At 48.6% G+C, this 16,549-nt stretch overlaps 1 protein-coding gene and 1 long non-coding RNA gene across 2 annotated transcripts; one reads left to right on the top strand and one right to left on the bottom strand.

The window, feature by feature from the left end:
• Positions 1-1,952: 1,952 nt before the first annotated feature.
• LOC143781401 (uncharacterized) lies at positions 1,953-7,241 on the bottom strand. The gene is made up of 5 exons (XR_013216689.1): positions 5,241-7,241; positions 3,634-3,754; positions 3,153-3,235; positions 2,839-2,938; positions 1,953-2,328 (listed from the first exon to the last, which is right to left on the bottom strand). It is a non-coding gene; the product is annotated as an uncharacterized LOC143781401 (long non-coding RNA).
• Positions 7,242-7,417: 176 nt separating this feature from the next.
• RPS23 (ribosomal protein S23) lies at positions 7,418-11,599 on the top strand. The gene is made up of 4 exons (XM_077268000.1): positions 7,418-7,572; positions 9,813-9,972; positions 10,665-10,785; positions 11,407-11,599. The coding sequence occupies exons 1-4, from the start codon at positions 7,569-7,571 to the stop codon at positions 11,551-11,553; spliced, it is 432 nt and encodes a 143-aa protein (XP_077124115.1). The 5' UTR covers positions 7,418-7,568; the 3' UTR covers positions 11,554-11,599.
• Positions 11,600-16,549: the final 4,950 nt, after the last annotated feature.

Here is a 16,549-nt window from a genome sequence, read left to right as displayed (position 1 = left end):
AAAAAGAACATCACCATATCCAGGGGTGAACCTAGCCTCTCTGCTGCCTGAGGCGAAAGGAAAAATGGCGCCCCCCCCCCACACACACACACTCACACAGTCCCTGCCTCACTGCCTGTGCACACACATCCCTCCACCGATCCCAGTAATCGCCGCTCACAGTAGCATACCAGCAGAGGTGTATCTAGGGTTTCTGGCACCAGGGGCAATTTTGGTAAACCCGCCCCCCCCCCCCTCCACCAAGGACATATGGGATTTGCACACTCAGTCATGTGCCCACGAGCTCCTCTCCCTAATGCTCTCAATGTTCAGTGAAAAACTGAGAGAAGCAGAAGAGAAGCTCGATGTCACAGGACCATGAGTATGAAAATCGCATATGAGTGACGTGTCCATGTGACGACTGGAACCTGCAGAGCTGAATCCTGACATCGCAGCTTCTGAATTCTCACAGCTAATGCACTGCACACATTTGGGATTCTCCCTGGCCGGTGGACGGTCATGTCAGCACAAGCATGTGATTTGTATACTTCTGACCACATTCCGACTAGACGTGCCCGGCCTCACTCAGTTCATTTTCATAGAGTGAGGTCACACATGTCTAGTCAGCACGTGACCGCATGTATGTAAATCGCCAGCACCAGAGAATCCTGACAGTGTGCAGGGCGCACTGTGAGAAGTCAGAAGTCTGCAGTCACAAAGAATGACTGCAGACTCATTACAAACCTGGACATCCCCTTTAATGCTCCTAACATAAATAAAAACATGAAAATTAGTATCACAAATAACATTTACATCCAGGTACCTTATAGATGACGTCGCCTCTGGAGTCGTTCTCCTTCTTTTCTTCATCTTGTCCAGATCCCATGATGAGTTTTCTCATCCACAGCCGTCTCTGCAGACTTCCATCTTCTCCACTCTTTTGCAGAAAGTCTCCACAAGACGCCCTTAAAGATGTGTCATTATAATGCTCCTGTATAATAAATTGCCCCTCACTATATTGTCTGCACAAAATATGACCCCCACACTGTCCCTCTTATGGTACATGTTCTTCACACTGACCTCTCCTTTCTATACACACTGTGTCCCCCCCTATAGGGCCTAGTATTTATACTCCATATTTATACTCCATCCTCCCACCCTGTGTGCGTGGCTCCCCCATCCTCCCACCCTGTGTGCGTGGCTCCCCCATCCTCCCACCCTGTGTGCGTGGCTCCCCCATCCTCCTCCCCTGCGTGCGTGGCTCCCCCATCCTCCTCCCCTGCGTGCGTGGCTCCCCCATCCTCCTCCCCTGCGTGCGTGGCTCCCCCAACCTCCTCCCCTGCGTGCGTGGCTCCCCCATCCTTCTCCCCTGCGTGCGTGGCTCCCCCATCCTTCTCCCCTGCGTGCGTGGCTCCCCCATCCTTCTCCCCTGCGTGCGTGGCTCCCCCATCCTTCTCCTCTGCGTGCGTGGCTCCCCCATCCTTCTCCCCTGCGTGCGTGGCTCCCCCATCCTCCTCCCCTGCGTGCGTGGCTCCCCCATCCTCCTCCCCTGCGTGCGTGGCTCCCCCATCCTTCTCCCCTGCGTGCGTGGCTCCCCCATCCTTCTCCCCGGGCATTTGACCCCGGAGTTAAAAAAAAAAAAAAAAAAAAAAACCTAGCAGCGCAAATCCAGTTACAGAATCTGCTGCCCCCTCTCTTCTGCCGCCTGAGCCAAAGAGCTCAAGTCGCCTCATGGTAGCAGCGTCACTGACTATATCAGGCAGTCCAGTGCGTGGCGTCAGCCGTCACAGAGTCAGAAAGGGAATGGTCCCGGGACCCAAGTAGTGTGGGGAGAGCCCCACGCGTATCGCTGCAGGATGCAGCTTCGTCAGGGGAAGTGACAGGAGAGGGAGCCAAGAAGTCTTAAATAGCAGTCAGATTGGTCAAGATTGAGGACAGGTGAATGATGTGAGAAAACGGCAATAGCCTGATTACATACCACAGTAATCCGGAACTGGAGGACGCCAATAGGTGCCTGCTATAATAGCAGGGAGATATGGAGGAGGCAAAGGCCCCGAATATATGTACTTATCAGAATGGAACAGATAAAAATATGCACCCCAAGCTAAAAAAAAAAAAAAGAGAAAAAAAGGAACCATGTAGAATACTACTCAATGGTTTACTTAACATATTGTAAACATATAATAGGAGGATATTCATAAATGGAGAGTCCCAGCAGGTGTGAGTACATATGTGGGGACGTTCAGCCATGGCCCATGGTGAAAGACTCCGCAGATTGAAGATCCACCGAGATTCGATTTGAAGCAACCGCTTCCTGTGGTTTCCACCTCTAGCATGAAGTTGAATTTTCTGTAGGCCAAAAAAGGAAATGTGAGCAGAGGAGCCACCATGATCAGTCAAAAAATGTGAGGCAATTGGGGACACCGTCTTGTCCTTTTTAATGTCAGAAGCTGCCAGATGTATCGTGGACAGATGTTTCTGTGCCCTCATTCTAAGCTCCTGAGAAGTCTGGCCCACATACAGCTTATTGCAGGGGCAGATGATAGCATAGATCACATTAACAGCCTTGCAGTTGATGTAGGATGTCAACCGATATGACTTTGAATCAAGAGGATTGGTGAAGAAATCTCTAGTAGCTGGGATATATTGACAAACACTACATTCCCCACGAGCGAATGACCCCCTAAATCGTATCCCACGATTCAGACTGGTGGAGGGATGTGAAAAGTGGCTCCTGGTCAGAATGTCACCCAGGTTGGGAGCCCTCTTGGCCGTTAGGGCAGGACGGGGAGTGACTAAGGGAGAGGTTTGTGTGTCCGTTGTAAGGATATCCCAATGGGATGCTAGAATGTTCCTTACCCGGTTCCATTGGTCATTGTAGTCCGTGATAAATCGGACGCTTCTGTCCTGATGGCGATCACTGGGGGAAATGAACAGATCCTGGTTCAGTCCCTTGGCCCTTTGAAAAGCATGGGAAATTGTTTTCTTCGGGTATTGTCAGGTGACATCAAGCCCACGGCTTAGTAATGGAGACGCGTCTATAAGGCTCCTATACATTACTAATCCTATAGTTATATGGTAAATACACAGCCAGAATAAAGTCTTTAATTAGAAATAAAACAAAAGACTGTTATTTTTAAATACAAATGGAAAACTAACACAGTTATACTCGCCTAACGCCTAATTCCACCAAAGCTGCATGTGTCTGGGTTTCCGAGACTGTGGTGTTGCATCTATTTGGGGTGTTATATGTTACCTGTAAAATATATAGTATAAAACAGAAATTCACCTTTAGAACACGATATACCAAAATGTAACGTTTGCTCTCAGTATCACAGCCAAAATCACCCCACATCATTGAAATGATTTATTAGGACTCCAGTGAGCACGAAAATGAGGATCACAATGCTGCCGTTCGTGATCATTTGTTGTAGGAAATGGCTGAATGTACATGAATCTGCATAGGAGCTGCATACACAAAACAGTTGATTTTTACAAGAAATTATTCAGAAAGATACAGTTGTACAAAAAGAGATAATACCCTAGAGAGAAGATTTCTTACTCCAACTTAAAATCTTACATTGTGGTTGACATATTTGCAAATGTGACATTAAAAAGTGCTGCCATGTTGTGTCACGCTGTTGGATCGCTCACCTCTAAGGTTTCCTTCCTTTCTTTCTCCAGGTTGCGGATCCTGAATAGATTCTTCTGAGCAGCGAGTCAATTAGGTACAGAAATCCCCAACATTCGGGAACCGCTATGGGTCCTCACACTGCTAATAAAACACTGGGATTATCTAAACTCTGAAAACCCGGGTGAAGGTGATAACCCGATTTCATGTCGTGGGTCCATCCCAAGAATAGCATTGGGTTGACATTGCTTCTTTGAGTCATAGAAGAGGAACCGCAATGGGTGTTCATACAATCCAATAAAAAGAATATTACACTGAAAAAACTTTCCTGATATTTCTATAGCTCAATGGATTCTTGGTTTCAATACTTGATTACAGTGGATCATATCAATTCATGATCATCAGTTCACATCAGACATGCCATATTAAGTATAGACTATAGAAAAAAGAAATTCTCCTTTGGAACATGAGAACAGAAAAGAAACCCTGAAACGGTGGACTATCATAAAATACTGGACAAGAAATATTAGAATAAAATTGCCTTTATTAAACATATAGAGGCAAACAGTAGTACTGTATAAGAAACATGTGCATGTATCAGGACAGTGTTGTATAAAAATATATTTAAGAGAATATTTTTATAAATATATAGTTGAATATATGGGCCTAACATAAAAAGTAGCGGACCAGAAGGGAAAACAATTTAAATGAAATAAAATATAATTTTGATTATTGATCACAATATAAAAATGTAATAAATATTAATATATATGTGATCACATAAAATAGCTCCCAAAGATTATCGAATATAGGAAAAAATTACTTACAAATTAAATAGAAACAATGTGCAAAAAAATCTGTGAAAATGACTGCAAATAAATAATGTCAACAAAAATAATTGTATATATAGTGTTAAATAGGTTAGTGGGGAGAAATAAATAATCATAGTCAATCTGTGAAAAAAATCAAACCCCCAAAGAGGCAAAAATTTTTTTTTTGCAACAGTGACCAAAAAAATGCAATTGAAGTATTTTACAAGCAGTGCGTCAAATACAAAAAAAGGGACATATAGGAATATAAGGTGCGAAGTGCAGTGTCAATTGCACAGAAAAGGGCTAATTAAAGTGTAAAGCGCAGGGCCGCGCTTAGTAATCCGATGTTTACCCTGGTTACCAGCGTCAAAATGTAAAAAAACAAACCGTACATACTCACTTTCGCGTCCCCTGGCGTCCGCTTCCCTGCACTGACTGAGCGCCGGCCCTAACAGCAGAGCGGTGACGTCACCGCTGTGCTGTGCTTTCACTTTACGGCCGGCGCTCAGTCAGTGTGGGAAGCGGACGCCGGGGGACGCGCAGGTGAGTATGTACTGTTTGTTTTTTTTACTTTTACGCTGGTAACCAGGGTAAACATCGGGTTACTAAGCGCGGCCCTGCGCTTAGTAACCCGATATTTACCCTGGTTACCATTGTAAAACATCGCTGGTATCGTTGCTTTTGCTGTCAAACACGACGATACACGGCGATTGGACGACTAAATAAAGTTCTGAACTTTCCTAAACGACCAGCGATATCGCTATCCAGGACGCTGCAACGTCACGGATCGCTAGCGATATCGTTTAGTGTGAAGGTACCTTTAGTTGTGTGTTCGGATCTAGATCCATCCACGGGTTCCATATCTTACAGAAGGGGTCCACATGTCAGCTCTGGTGGCTTCAATACGCTCATATACTGTAGCATGATAGCATTCATCCTCTGTCTTACCAGAGATACACAGAGTGAAGGGGACTTCCACTTTGCCGCTACGTGGATTGTGGTGGCCATAAATGGAAAATGTACCAGTCTGTGTAAGTTATTAGTGAATCCCGGGTGTTTTGCCCCCAGGAGCAAGATAAAGGGGTCTAATTGGACTGTCCCTCAAACATTTGTACAATGAGAAGATTCACTTTGTGCCACAGGTCTGATACCGCTGGGCAAGGCCACCAAGTATGGTACACATCTCCTAGTAAATTGCATCCTCTGAAACATTTGGGTAAATGCTATGAAGTTTTGCCGGGACATGGTATGTTCTGTGGAGAACGTTCAGGGAAGTCTTCACAACAGACGTCTGGGGGCTTCCAACATCGCTGTCAGCTCTCCACAGATATAGTGAATCCTCCTCCCATTGTACCATGAATTAGAGTTATTCTCATCATGTGGAGGGTTGATGGCTGAGTAGACTAATGATATTGTTCCCCTTCCCAGGGGGTCAATAAGATATTTTTGTTGTTTTCTCTTTTTAAATCATAATGACCAGTCTCCCCCGTTATAGCCACAGTGCCCCCATAGTCACCAGGTGCCCTCCTTATAGCCACAGTTACTATGGGGGCACTGTGACTATCAGGTAGGCACCTGGTTACTGTGGGGGCACTGACGCTATAACGGGGGTCTTGGTTACTATGGGGGGCACTGTGACTATCAGGTAGGCACCTGGTTACTATGGGGGCACTGAGGCTATAACGGGGTCTTGGTTGCTATGGGGGCACTGTGACTATCAGGTAGGCACCTGGTTACTATGGGGGCACTGTGGCTATAACGGGGGTCTTGGTTACTATGGGGGGCACTGTGACTATCAGGTAGGCACCTGGTTACTATGGAGGCACTGAGGCTATAACGGGGTCTTGGTTGCTATGGGGGCACTGTGACTATCAGGTAGGCACCTGGTTACTATGGGGGCACTGTGGCTATAACGGGGGTCTTGGTTACTATGGGGGGCACTGTGACTATCAGGTAGGCACCTGGTTACTATGGAGGCACTGAGGCTATAACGGGGGTCTTGGTTACTATGGGGGCACTGTGGCTATAACGGGGGTCTTGGTTACTATGGGGGCACTGTGACTATAACGGGGGTCTTGGTTACTATGGGGGGCACTGTGACTATCAGGTAGGTACCTGGTTACCATGGGGGCACTGCGGCTATAACGGGGGTCTTGGTTACTATGGGGGCACTGTGACTATAACGGGGGTCTTGGTTGCTATGGGGGCACTGTGACTATAACGGGGGTCTTGGTTACTATGGGGGCACTGTGACTATAACGGGGGTCTTGGTTACTATGGGGGGCACTGTGACTATCAGGTAGGTACCTGGTTACCATGGGTGCACTGAGGCTATAACGGGGGTCTTGGTTACTATGGGGGCACTGTGACTATAACGGGGGTCTTGGTTGCTATGGGGGGCACTGTGACTATCAGGTAGGTACCTGGTTACCATGGGGGCACTGAGGCTATAACGGGGGTCTTGGTTACTATGGGGGCACTGTGACTATCAGGTAGGTACCTGGTTACTATGGGGGCACTGTGACTATAACGGGGGTCTTGGTTGCTATGGGGGGCACTGTGGCTATCAGAGGGGAGACTGGTTACAATGGAGGCCCTGCAGCCATAAGGGGGCACTGTCTCTCTCAGCACACACTGCAGCTGCCGTCATTATCACACATAAATAAAATGGACAGCGGAGCCTGCAATTCAGTGTGGGGGACTACAAGTCTCAGCTCCTCCGGCTCCAGCCCCAACACCCATCTCTTTGACTAGCATAGCAGTAAGCTGGCTCATGTTATTGTCCACGTGACCAGACTACTATGGGGCCGTTCGGGGGCGGAGTGAGCTTCAGGCCCCCTGAACCGCTAAGCATCACGGGATTTGTAGTTTACTAAGTCTTTTACCAGCTACTGCCTGTTGGGGGCAAAAGAAAACCTCAATATTTTAAGCATGAAATCATCCGCAAGTCGTCTACATAATATATGAATATTGTCCAGTCAGATACCAGGGTGTAATGGTGGCCTAGAGAGCGATACCGGCTATAACGTGGGTGTTTGTGGATCAGGCATCGCTGAGGACGGCCTTTCTGGGGTCCTGGCAGCGGCCGGGTCTCTCGGTGGCTTCTGGGAATCAGTCTTTCCGCAGTCGGCCCTGAATCAGGCAGGATGGGTGAGTGAGGCTGCTCGCGTGAAGCGGCTGCCGTGCGGCCGGGAGGGGACCGTGCTGTGCGGGGAGCGGGCGGCAGATCCCGGGTGTGAGCGGGAGGGAGAGCGGCCGGGGCCCGGGGAGATGAGGCGCGGGACTGGTGACTCCATGAGGCGCAGTGAGGAGGCGCCATGACACCGCCGTGTAATGTGCGGGGAGGCCGCATGGCCTTTATAGTGGGGCACAATGATGAGGGACCCGAGCCGTCACCGAGCAAATGTGTTAGAAATTCACCATTTTTTTTTAAGAATTACATTTTTTTTTGTGGTCTGAATCGCTGATGTTTTTCTGAATTGGTGGCTTCAGTGTTTCCTTCAGGATTAGCTGCGGATTGGACGCTGTGTACACCTGCATCATCCACCCCGCAGCGTCCAGACGTTACCTCAGAGCGGATTTAGTGAAATCCCATCTCCACTATGCGTACAAGTACACAGGCGGCAGACCCGCGTATCCGGACATGTGGCGCGTCTCTCCAGACTGCAGCATGTCTATCTTGCTGAGACGCACCATCCCCGTGAGATAAATAACCCAGTCTATGAATACGATGCCGTGATTCCAGATGTGCTCAATGAACATATCTGGAATCACCGCGCGTTCAACAAGGGGCAGCGCTTTGGGCGGAGCGGGGTATCTGCTGCATCCAAAGAGCAGGGATTCCTGATGGTGCAAACATAACTTTTAGAAGGCAGGTAAATTCCCCCCCCCCCCCAGCAAAGAGGAAAAAAATCAAAACCCCCAAACTTGCTCAGTCACTGCTGGGTTGGAACTTTCCTATCCCGATCCTCGGTGATGACTTGTGATGTGTGGAGTCTCCGGTCAGTGCTGTTGATGCTTCTGCCCGATTGGCTCCATCAGGGCCGCACATCAGACACATAAGACCACCTCCTATCATAAACATTGCTGCCGGCACCATCACTTGTGGCTGCGGGCTGTCACCTCCTATCGTAAACATCGCTGCCGGCATCATCACTTGTGGCTGCGGGCTGTCACCTCCTATCGTAAACATCGCTGCCGGCATCATCACTTGTGGCTGCGGGCTGTCACCTCCCATCATAAACATCGCTGCGGGCTGTCACCTCCCATCATAAACATCGCTGCGGGCTGTCACCTCCTATCGTAAACATCGCTGCCGGCATCATCACTTGTGGCTGCGGGCTGTCACCTCCCATCATAAACATCGCTGCGGGCTGTCACCTCCCATCATAAACATCGCTGCCGGCATCATCACTTGTGGCTGCGGGCTGTCACCTCCCATCATAAACATCGCTGCGGGCTGTCACCTCCCATCATAAACATCGCTGCCGGCATCATCACTTGTGGCTGCGGGCTGTCACCTCCCATCATAAACATCGCTGCCGGCATCATCACTTGTGGCTGCGGGCTGTCACCTCCCATCATAGACATTGCTGCCGGCACCATCACTTGTGGCTGCGGGCTGTCACCTCCCATCATAAACATCACTGCCGGCACCATCACTTGTGGCTGCGGGCTGTCACCTCCCATCATAAACATCGCTGCCGGCATCATCACTTGTGGCTGCCGGCTGTATCTTCCAGCGGTCAACCATCTAACGGCAGTGATCAGAGATGACGCTGACCTTGGCTATATTCTTTCATTAAATACCATGGGACTGTCTGCAGGGGTTCCTTTACCATGGTGCCAGTCTGCTCTGCCATCCGCCATGTTCCCTGATGAGCTGCAGCCACCGCCAGGCTGCATCAGTCACATCCTGGCCACATCAGAAGGCATTAGACCCAATTAGTGGGTGGGGGGGTGGGAGGGCGCAGAAGGTCAGTATTTGGTATATAAATGTGACCTGAGAGATTAAGAGAGGAAAAAAGCCATGGGGGCAGAAAAGTTATTTACAATGTGTCAAAAATAAAAGCCACATAATTGGGGTTACTGCAAACTATAAAAGTAAGAACTTAGTAAAGCAATCTACACAGCAGGGTCACCACAGCAAAACTGCAGATTCCCCCATTTCTCATTTACATTGGAAATGCTGTAATGTACCCCAAGAACATGCCCTCACAGCACTAGACCGGGGGAGGGGTGGTATAAGAAGTTATTGCAATCACAAAGCCCTAAAATAATTCCATACGGCAGTATACGCTAACCTGTGACACATTAGGTTGTGAAACTACAATTCCCAGCAATCCTGGGCAGCAGACGTATATTTTACTAACCTATTTCTCCATTCTCAGGTAAGTGCCGTGGTCTTCGTACAGCAAGAAAGCTCCGCGACAACCGACGTGAGCAGAAATGGCACGACAAGCAGTACAAGAAGGCCCACCTGGGGACAGCGCTCAAGGCTAACCCTTTTGGAGGCGCTTCCCACGCCAAAGGCATCGTCCTGGAAAAAGTGTAAGTGGCCGGACTTGTGTGTCGTAATTAGAAATCTAATTAGAAATGATCGATTTCGTTTTAACACTTATGTGGTGTGAAAATGTTGCAGATTTTGGCCCAAGTCATTTTTGTGCGAAAATGTGTTACTTTACACTCTTTCAACAGTGGATTAAATCAAAGCCAATGGGGGCAGGACCACCGTTGTGCCGACATGTTTATTACATGTGGGTTCTAAGCATTGACACTGTTTTCTAATCCTAGATTACTGCATGTATTCCAGGATTTGGTGACATTTGCAGCACAGGTCTGCACCTGCTTGTAGCCAGAGAGGCCCCCAAGTACATTTATCAGGGTTGCTGGATTTGTGCACTGAAGTATGTGTCCTTACGTGCAGCAAGGAGCGACCTGTGTGATCACGATCCCGCTCTGTAGTCAGACTTGACCTTTAGTGCAGATGTTTCCATGGTAAAAATGCGCTTATTACCGCTTGTTACCTGCAGATTTTCACTTTCCATTGGAAATGGTGAAATCTGCAGAGTCTACAAAAACAATTGACATATTCATGTGTTTTCTGCACTCAAATTCACATATAAAATCTGCAGCAAGGGCCCAATATGTGAACTAAGCCTGACTGCGGTAGTATTTTGCCATTTCAGTGTGCACTGTGATCCGCAGCCTGATCTTATTCTGGTCTATTCTTGTGTTTTTAGTGGTGTTGAGGCCAAACAGCCCAACTCTGCCATCAGAAAATGTGTTCGAGTGCAACTCATCAAGAACGGCAAGAAGATCACCGCCTTCGTTCCCAATGACGGCTGCTTGAACTTCATTGAGGTAATTTTGGTTGGGGGCAGCAGTCAGGAGAGGGTCACACTGGCTTCACATGATGTCCTCGGGATGTCGGTCAAGAAATAATAAAGGGATCTGGAGCGGTCTCCTGGACTAATCTGATCGGCTCCAAATCCTTTACTTCAGTAGAATAACTTGCTTACAGTGAACAAAAGGGTTACCCTAAGCAGGCATGTTTTGTCCATCTGCAGGGGGGGCAGCTTGCCAGTTACCAGCGTCCTACTGCTTATACCTCTATTAGATTCTGAGAACTGGTCTCTGATTGCATTCACTTGGGGTCCCAGCAGTCAGACCTCCAGCAATCCATAATCCCCCATCCTGTAAGGGATAATTTGCCGGGTTGGCAAAAAAAAAAACCCTCCAGGAAACTGTTGAAAAGGTCCTTCTCCAAATATATCCAACGAGAACAGTTTTAGAAGTCACACGCCCTAATGTAACAGTGACTGGTGGGTGAAATCTCACTGATGGGCTCCTTTCTCCAATTAAGTTTCGTTATTACAAGACGAGTAAATGAAGGTTGGGTCTCGTCCTCCGGGGGCCGTGTGTAATCTGCATCATCAGTGATTCTTTGTGACACGTACATTTTCCCTTTTCTTTTTCTCTTAGGAGAACGATGAAGTTTTGGTGGCTGGATTCGGTCGGGCCGGTCACGCTGTTGGTGACATTCCCGGTGTCAGGTTCAAGGTTGTGAAAGTAGCCAATGTGTCCCTGCTGGCTTTGTACAAAGGCAAGAAGGAGAGACCCAGATCCTAGACGTGTTTTGCCATCTCCTCGTACAATAAACAGTTTTCTCACACTCCAGGTTATCACTGTACATGTTTTTTTTGCTCTCGTATTTAGTTTTTTTGCATTGGGGGTCCGACCGATCACACATGACTGCTTGGTGAGGAGGAGACCCTGTCGGGCTGCTCCCTGCAGTTTCCTCGGTGATTATCGGACCTGTATACTAGTAGCGCTCTTCCAGGATCAAGCTCTGGGCTCCTTGCTGCATTTCTATACATTGTAATGCAAGATTGTCTTCTATCCCCATAAAGTAAACCTCACACTTTTTTTTCCCTTCCCCCATGACGGCACACCTGAGAGAGGGGATCCGCCCAGTCAGGACAGGAAACCCTACTGAAAATAAAAGGGCGGTACCTCTCCCTCGCTTCAGTTGGGTTTCCTGTCCTGACAGGGACCCTTGTACTGAACACGGCGGTTCAACTTACCCAGGTCCCGTCCCGGCGTGGAAGAACAGGCAGCGCCTGTGCGTCGGAGGTTCGGGTCCTGGAGGCGCCGTCCGCAGGTCCCCCCGGGTCACTGCGTCCGTGCGGGCGTTGCGCAGCATGGTTGGAGGACCGGGTTCCTTCCATGGCTGCCACGCCGCCCTCCCCTCTCTGCCGGCGTCCAGGCGCGGCGGCCGCTTCCGGGTCGCTCTTCTGACGTCACACGCCAGGCACGCTGGGAATGGGCGTGCCCGTGTGGCGTCGGAGGCAGGCGCCGGATCCAAGATGGCGGCGCCCATGAAGAAAACGCCGGCCGGTGAATGAAGACTCCGGCGGCATGGCAGAGAGGGGGAGGGGCCATTACTGGGCACCGGAGAGGCGGGGAGTGCAGTGGTCCCCCCATAAAAGGGTGGTAGACCACAGAAGACGCGCTCATGTCCAAAAACTTCACCATGGAAGTAGGACAACAAGAGCAGCTGCAGCAGCCGCTTTCACAACAGCAACAGCAGCAGGAGCTCTCACCAGATGCCTTGCCGAGCCACCAGCATACCAGGAGCAGCCGCTCAAGTGGTAGAAACAGTGGTCGTTCCGTCCGGCAAGATTCGTCGGCGTCCAGGAGGGACGCTTCACGTGCATCTGTCCAGCCTCCAAAATCGGTACCCTTGATTGTCGGCGGTGGTGAGTGATCTACGTGAATGTATCCCTTATGGTAACAGGGTCCATTTTTCTGTTTTGATCACTAGGGGTCCAGGAAAGCTACCGGTAAAACAAAGAACCGAGAGTGTGCCCTTTGTAAAAACCCGCTTGCAGTGCAGTATCAGAAGGATCTCTGTGCTGACTGCATTAATAAGACTATTCAAGAAGAAACCCCTAATTTCGCCACTAGCCTTAAAGCCATAATACAGGCTGAAATTAAAGACTCCTTGAAATTGGCCCTTAGCGAGCCAAGAGGGAGAAGCCGTAAGGCATCCACAGAGTCGGATACCTCTCAGAGACAGGGGAGTCATAAAACATCCCGATCTCCCTCTACTTCTCCAGCCTCGGTCCACTCTTCAGATTCCTCCTCGGACAGTGATTCAGGGGGTCGTCCATGCTTTCCCACTGAGGACGTGGACAAATTAGTCAAAGCAGTTAGGTCTGCAATGGGCCTTAAAGAAGAGAAGACACCTAGGTCACTAGAGGATGTCATGTTTGGTGGCTTAGAAGAGAGGAGGAAACGCACGTTTCCAGTTAATGCAAAAATAAAAGCATTAATCGAGAAAGAGTGGAAAAGACCTGAAAAAATGGGTTCTTTGCCCTCTTCATCCAAAAGGAGATATCCCTTTGAGAATAAAGACTCTGAACCCTGGGAAAAGATCCCAAAAATTGACGGAGCGGTAGCCAAATGCTTAAAAAAATCATCCCTCCCATTAGAGGACTCGGGTGTTCTTAAAGACCCGCTTGACAAAAAAGCAGATGGGTTTCTCAGACATATCTGGGAAGCCTCAGCGGGGGGCCTGAAGCCAGCAGTCGCTGGAACATGTACGGCCCGCGCTCTGATGGTCTGGCTACAGCAGATAGAGGATCAGCTAAGGGACAAGGTACCCAGAACCGACATCCTTGCCAATATATCCTTAGTGCAAGGAGCAGCAGCCTTTTTAGCAGACTCTTCTGCAGATTCCGCAAGACTAACGGCCAGAGCAGCGAGCTTGTCTAATGCGGCAAGAAGAGCCCTCTGGCTCAAAGGTTGTCCGGGGGATTTACCATCTAAACACAAGCTGTGCTCCATCCCATGTGATGGTCAACTTCTCTTTGGGAAGAAGCTTGAAGAAATCCTGGAACATGCAGGAGATAAAAAGAAAGGCTTTCCCAATATCCCTAAAGAGTCCAAAAAACCCTTTTTTCGGAGGAGAAGATTTAATAGAGGTCGCCCCCCAGGGGAGAGGAAAAACTGGGACTTTAGGGATAAAAGAGGCTCAGGCTATATGTTTAAAGGGCCCTCTACTTCAGCCAAAAAATCCCCCCAATGACATTACGCCAGAAGTGGGAGGAAGACTCTCCCTCTTCTTTCCGGCCTGGGTAAACATCTCCCCCAGTACCTGGGTCATAAATATCATCAGAGACGGCCTCAAAATAAAATTCACCTGTCCACCCAGACGAAACTTTATCATAACTCCCCGAAGAAAGTCTCTGCAGGAACAATCTGCCCTAGAAACCGAAGTCTTGGGACTCATCCAAAAAAGGGTTCTTCAGGAGGTTCCTGCTCGGGAGGAGAGAGAGGGATTTTACTCCCCCCTCTTCTTGATCCAAAAACCGGATGGTTCTTGGAGAACTATTATAAATTTGAGAAAACTCAACCAATCCATAGAGAACTACTCTTTCAAGATGGAGTCTATAAATACGACCATAAAACTCCTTTTCCAACACTGCTTCATGGCAGTAATCGACTTGAAAGACGCGTATTATCATATACCAATACATCCGGAATATCAGAAATATTTGAGAGTAGCTCTCTATGTCCAGAACCAGATAAAACATTATCAATACACAGCCCTTCCGTTCGGTCTGTCTACAGCTCCCAGGGTTTTCACCAAGGTGATGGTGGAGGTTATGTCATACCTCCGGTCCCGGGATGTAGTCATTGTCCCATATCTGGACGATTTCCTGGTAATAGGAAGATCAGAGTCCCACTGCACTCATCAAGTATCAGTGGTAACATCAACTCTAAGGGAGCTGGGTTGGATAATAAATATCCCCAAGTCCAGACTGCTGCCAGTAAAATTACAATCTTTCCTGGGGTTAATACTGGACTCCGAACGTCAGCTCTGCCTTCTTCCAGAAAACAAGGTAGACAAAATAATAAATCTGACCAGTACAGCAATACGCCAGCCGACAATGACTCTGAGAAAGGCAATGTCCCTTCTAGGCTCGTTAACATCGTGTATTCCGGCAGTAGAATGGGCACAATTCCACCTAAGACAACTACAGTGGGAAGTTCTCTCAGCTCAAAGACTACTAAAAGGGCATTTAGAAGGAAATCTATGTCTCTCCCTGGGCGTAAGGGATTCCCTAGTTTGGTGGACTGTGAGAAACCACCTGACAATGGGGGTCCGGTGGCAAAATCCGGTCATAGACATTATCACGACCGACGCAAGTGGTACAGGTTGGGGGGCTCACCTGAGGTCTCACTCTGTACAAGGGACCTGGTCCATACGAGAAAAGAACTATGGATCAAACGAAAAAGAGCTGTGGGCAGTGGAGAAATCCCTAAGACATTTTCTTCCTTTACTCCGGGGTCGCCATACTCGAATCCTGACGGACAATCGAGCAGTGGTGGCGTATGTCAATCATCAGGGGGGAACGAGGTGCAAAGGCCTCATGCAGGCATCAAACATACTTTTTCAACTAGCAGAACAACACCTGTCATCTCTGTCGGCATTGCACATCAAAGGCACAGAAAACACTCAAGCGGACTTCCTGAGTCGCAGAGGCTTAAAGCAGGGGGAATGGTCATTAAACCCCCAGATATTTCAACAAATAGTCCAAGCCTGGGGCACACCAGAGATAGACTTGTTCGCCAACTCCCACAACAGAAAAGTCAGGAGGTTCTGCTCCTTGAATCCGAGAGAACATCCCTTCGCAGTAGATGCCCTACTGATACCTTGGAAGTTTTCTCTGGCCTACGCATTCCCCCCGATAGTGATGATTCCAGCTGTGATCCGGAAGATCAGAGAGGATCAGGCGAATATCATCTTCATAGCTCCTTTTTGGCCAAGGAGACCTTGGTTCTCCCTTCTAAGGCAGATGTCGGTAACAGACCCATGGATCCTGCCAGAGGTTCCGGACCTGCTAACCCAGGGCCCAGTGACCCACTCTCAGGTGAAGGGCTTCCATCTCGCAGCCTGGAATTTGAGAGGGCGTTACTAAGTCGCCAAGGATTCTCTCCAGGGTTAATCTCCACCCTGTTGAAAAGCAGAAAACCCATAACCTCCAGGATCTATGGTAGGACATGGAAAAAATTCCTCGACTTCCTGGGTGAACCATTGGGGGAGGTGGCTCCTATAGGTCCTATCTTAGAGTTTCTGCAAGCAGGGTTACATCTTGGGTTGGCAACCAGCACCCTTAAAGTTCAGGTTTCTGCCCTGGGGGCCCTATATAATTGTAATCTTGCCTCAAATAGATGGGTCTCACGATTCATAAAATCTTGCAGTAGATCTCGGCCGGTCATTATCCCAAAAATCCCTCCTTGGGATCTAAATTTGGTCTTAGAAGCCCTGACTAAACAGCCCTTTGAGCCTTTGCAGGAGTTATCACCTAAGTTACTTACCCTTAAAACAGTTTTACTAGTAGCCTTAACATCGGCACGTAGGGTAAGTGATTTACAGGCCCTGTCAATATGCCCTCCTTATACTCAGGTTTTTGATGACAGAATTGTTCTAAGACCAGACCCGGCTTATCTCCCCAAGGTGGTTCAAAAGTTCCATAGAAGTCAAGAGATTACTTTACCATCATTCTGTAGTAATCCTAAAAATCCAGGGGAACAAAAGTTCCACATGTTAGATGTG

Source organism: Ranitomeya variabilis, chromosome 6 (assembly GCF_051348905.1).
Source record: "Ranitomeya variabilis isolate aRanVar5 chromosome 6, aRanVar5.hap1, whole genome shotgun sequence".
Classification (NCBI taxonomy): Eukaryota; Metazoa; Chordata; class Amphibia; order Anura; family Dendrobatidae; genus Ranitomeya; species Ranitomeya variabilis.
This window is presented reverse-complemented; position numbering and strand designations above follow the sequence as displayed.

Bases quoted from the DNA above. Each gene is read 5' to 3' on its own strand.
- RPS23 (XM_077268000.1), top strand. The intron at 9,973-10,664 runs GTAAGTGGCCGG...TTGTGTTTTTAG, and splicing joins GGCATCGTCCTGGAAAAAGT to TGGTGTTGAGGCCAAACAGC. The intron at 10,786-11,406 runs GTAATTTTGGTT...TTTTTCTCTTAG, and splicing joins GCTGCTTGAACTTCATTGAG to GAGAACGATGAAGTTTTGGT.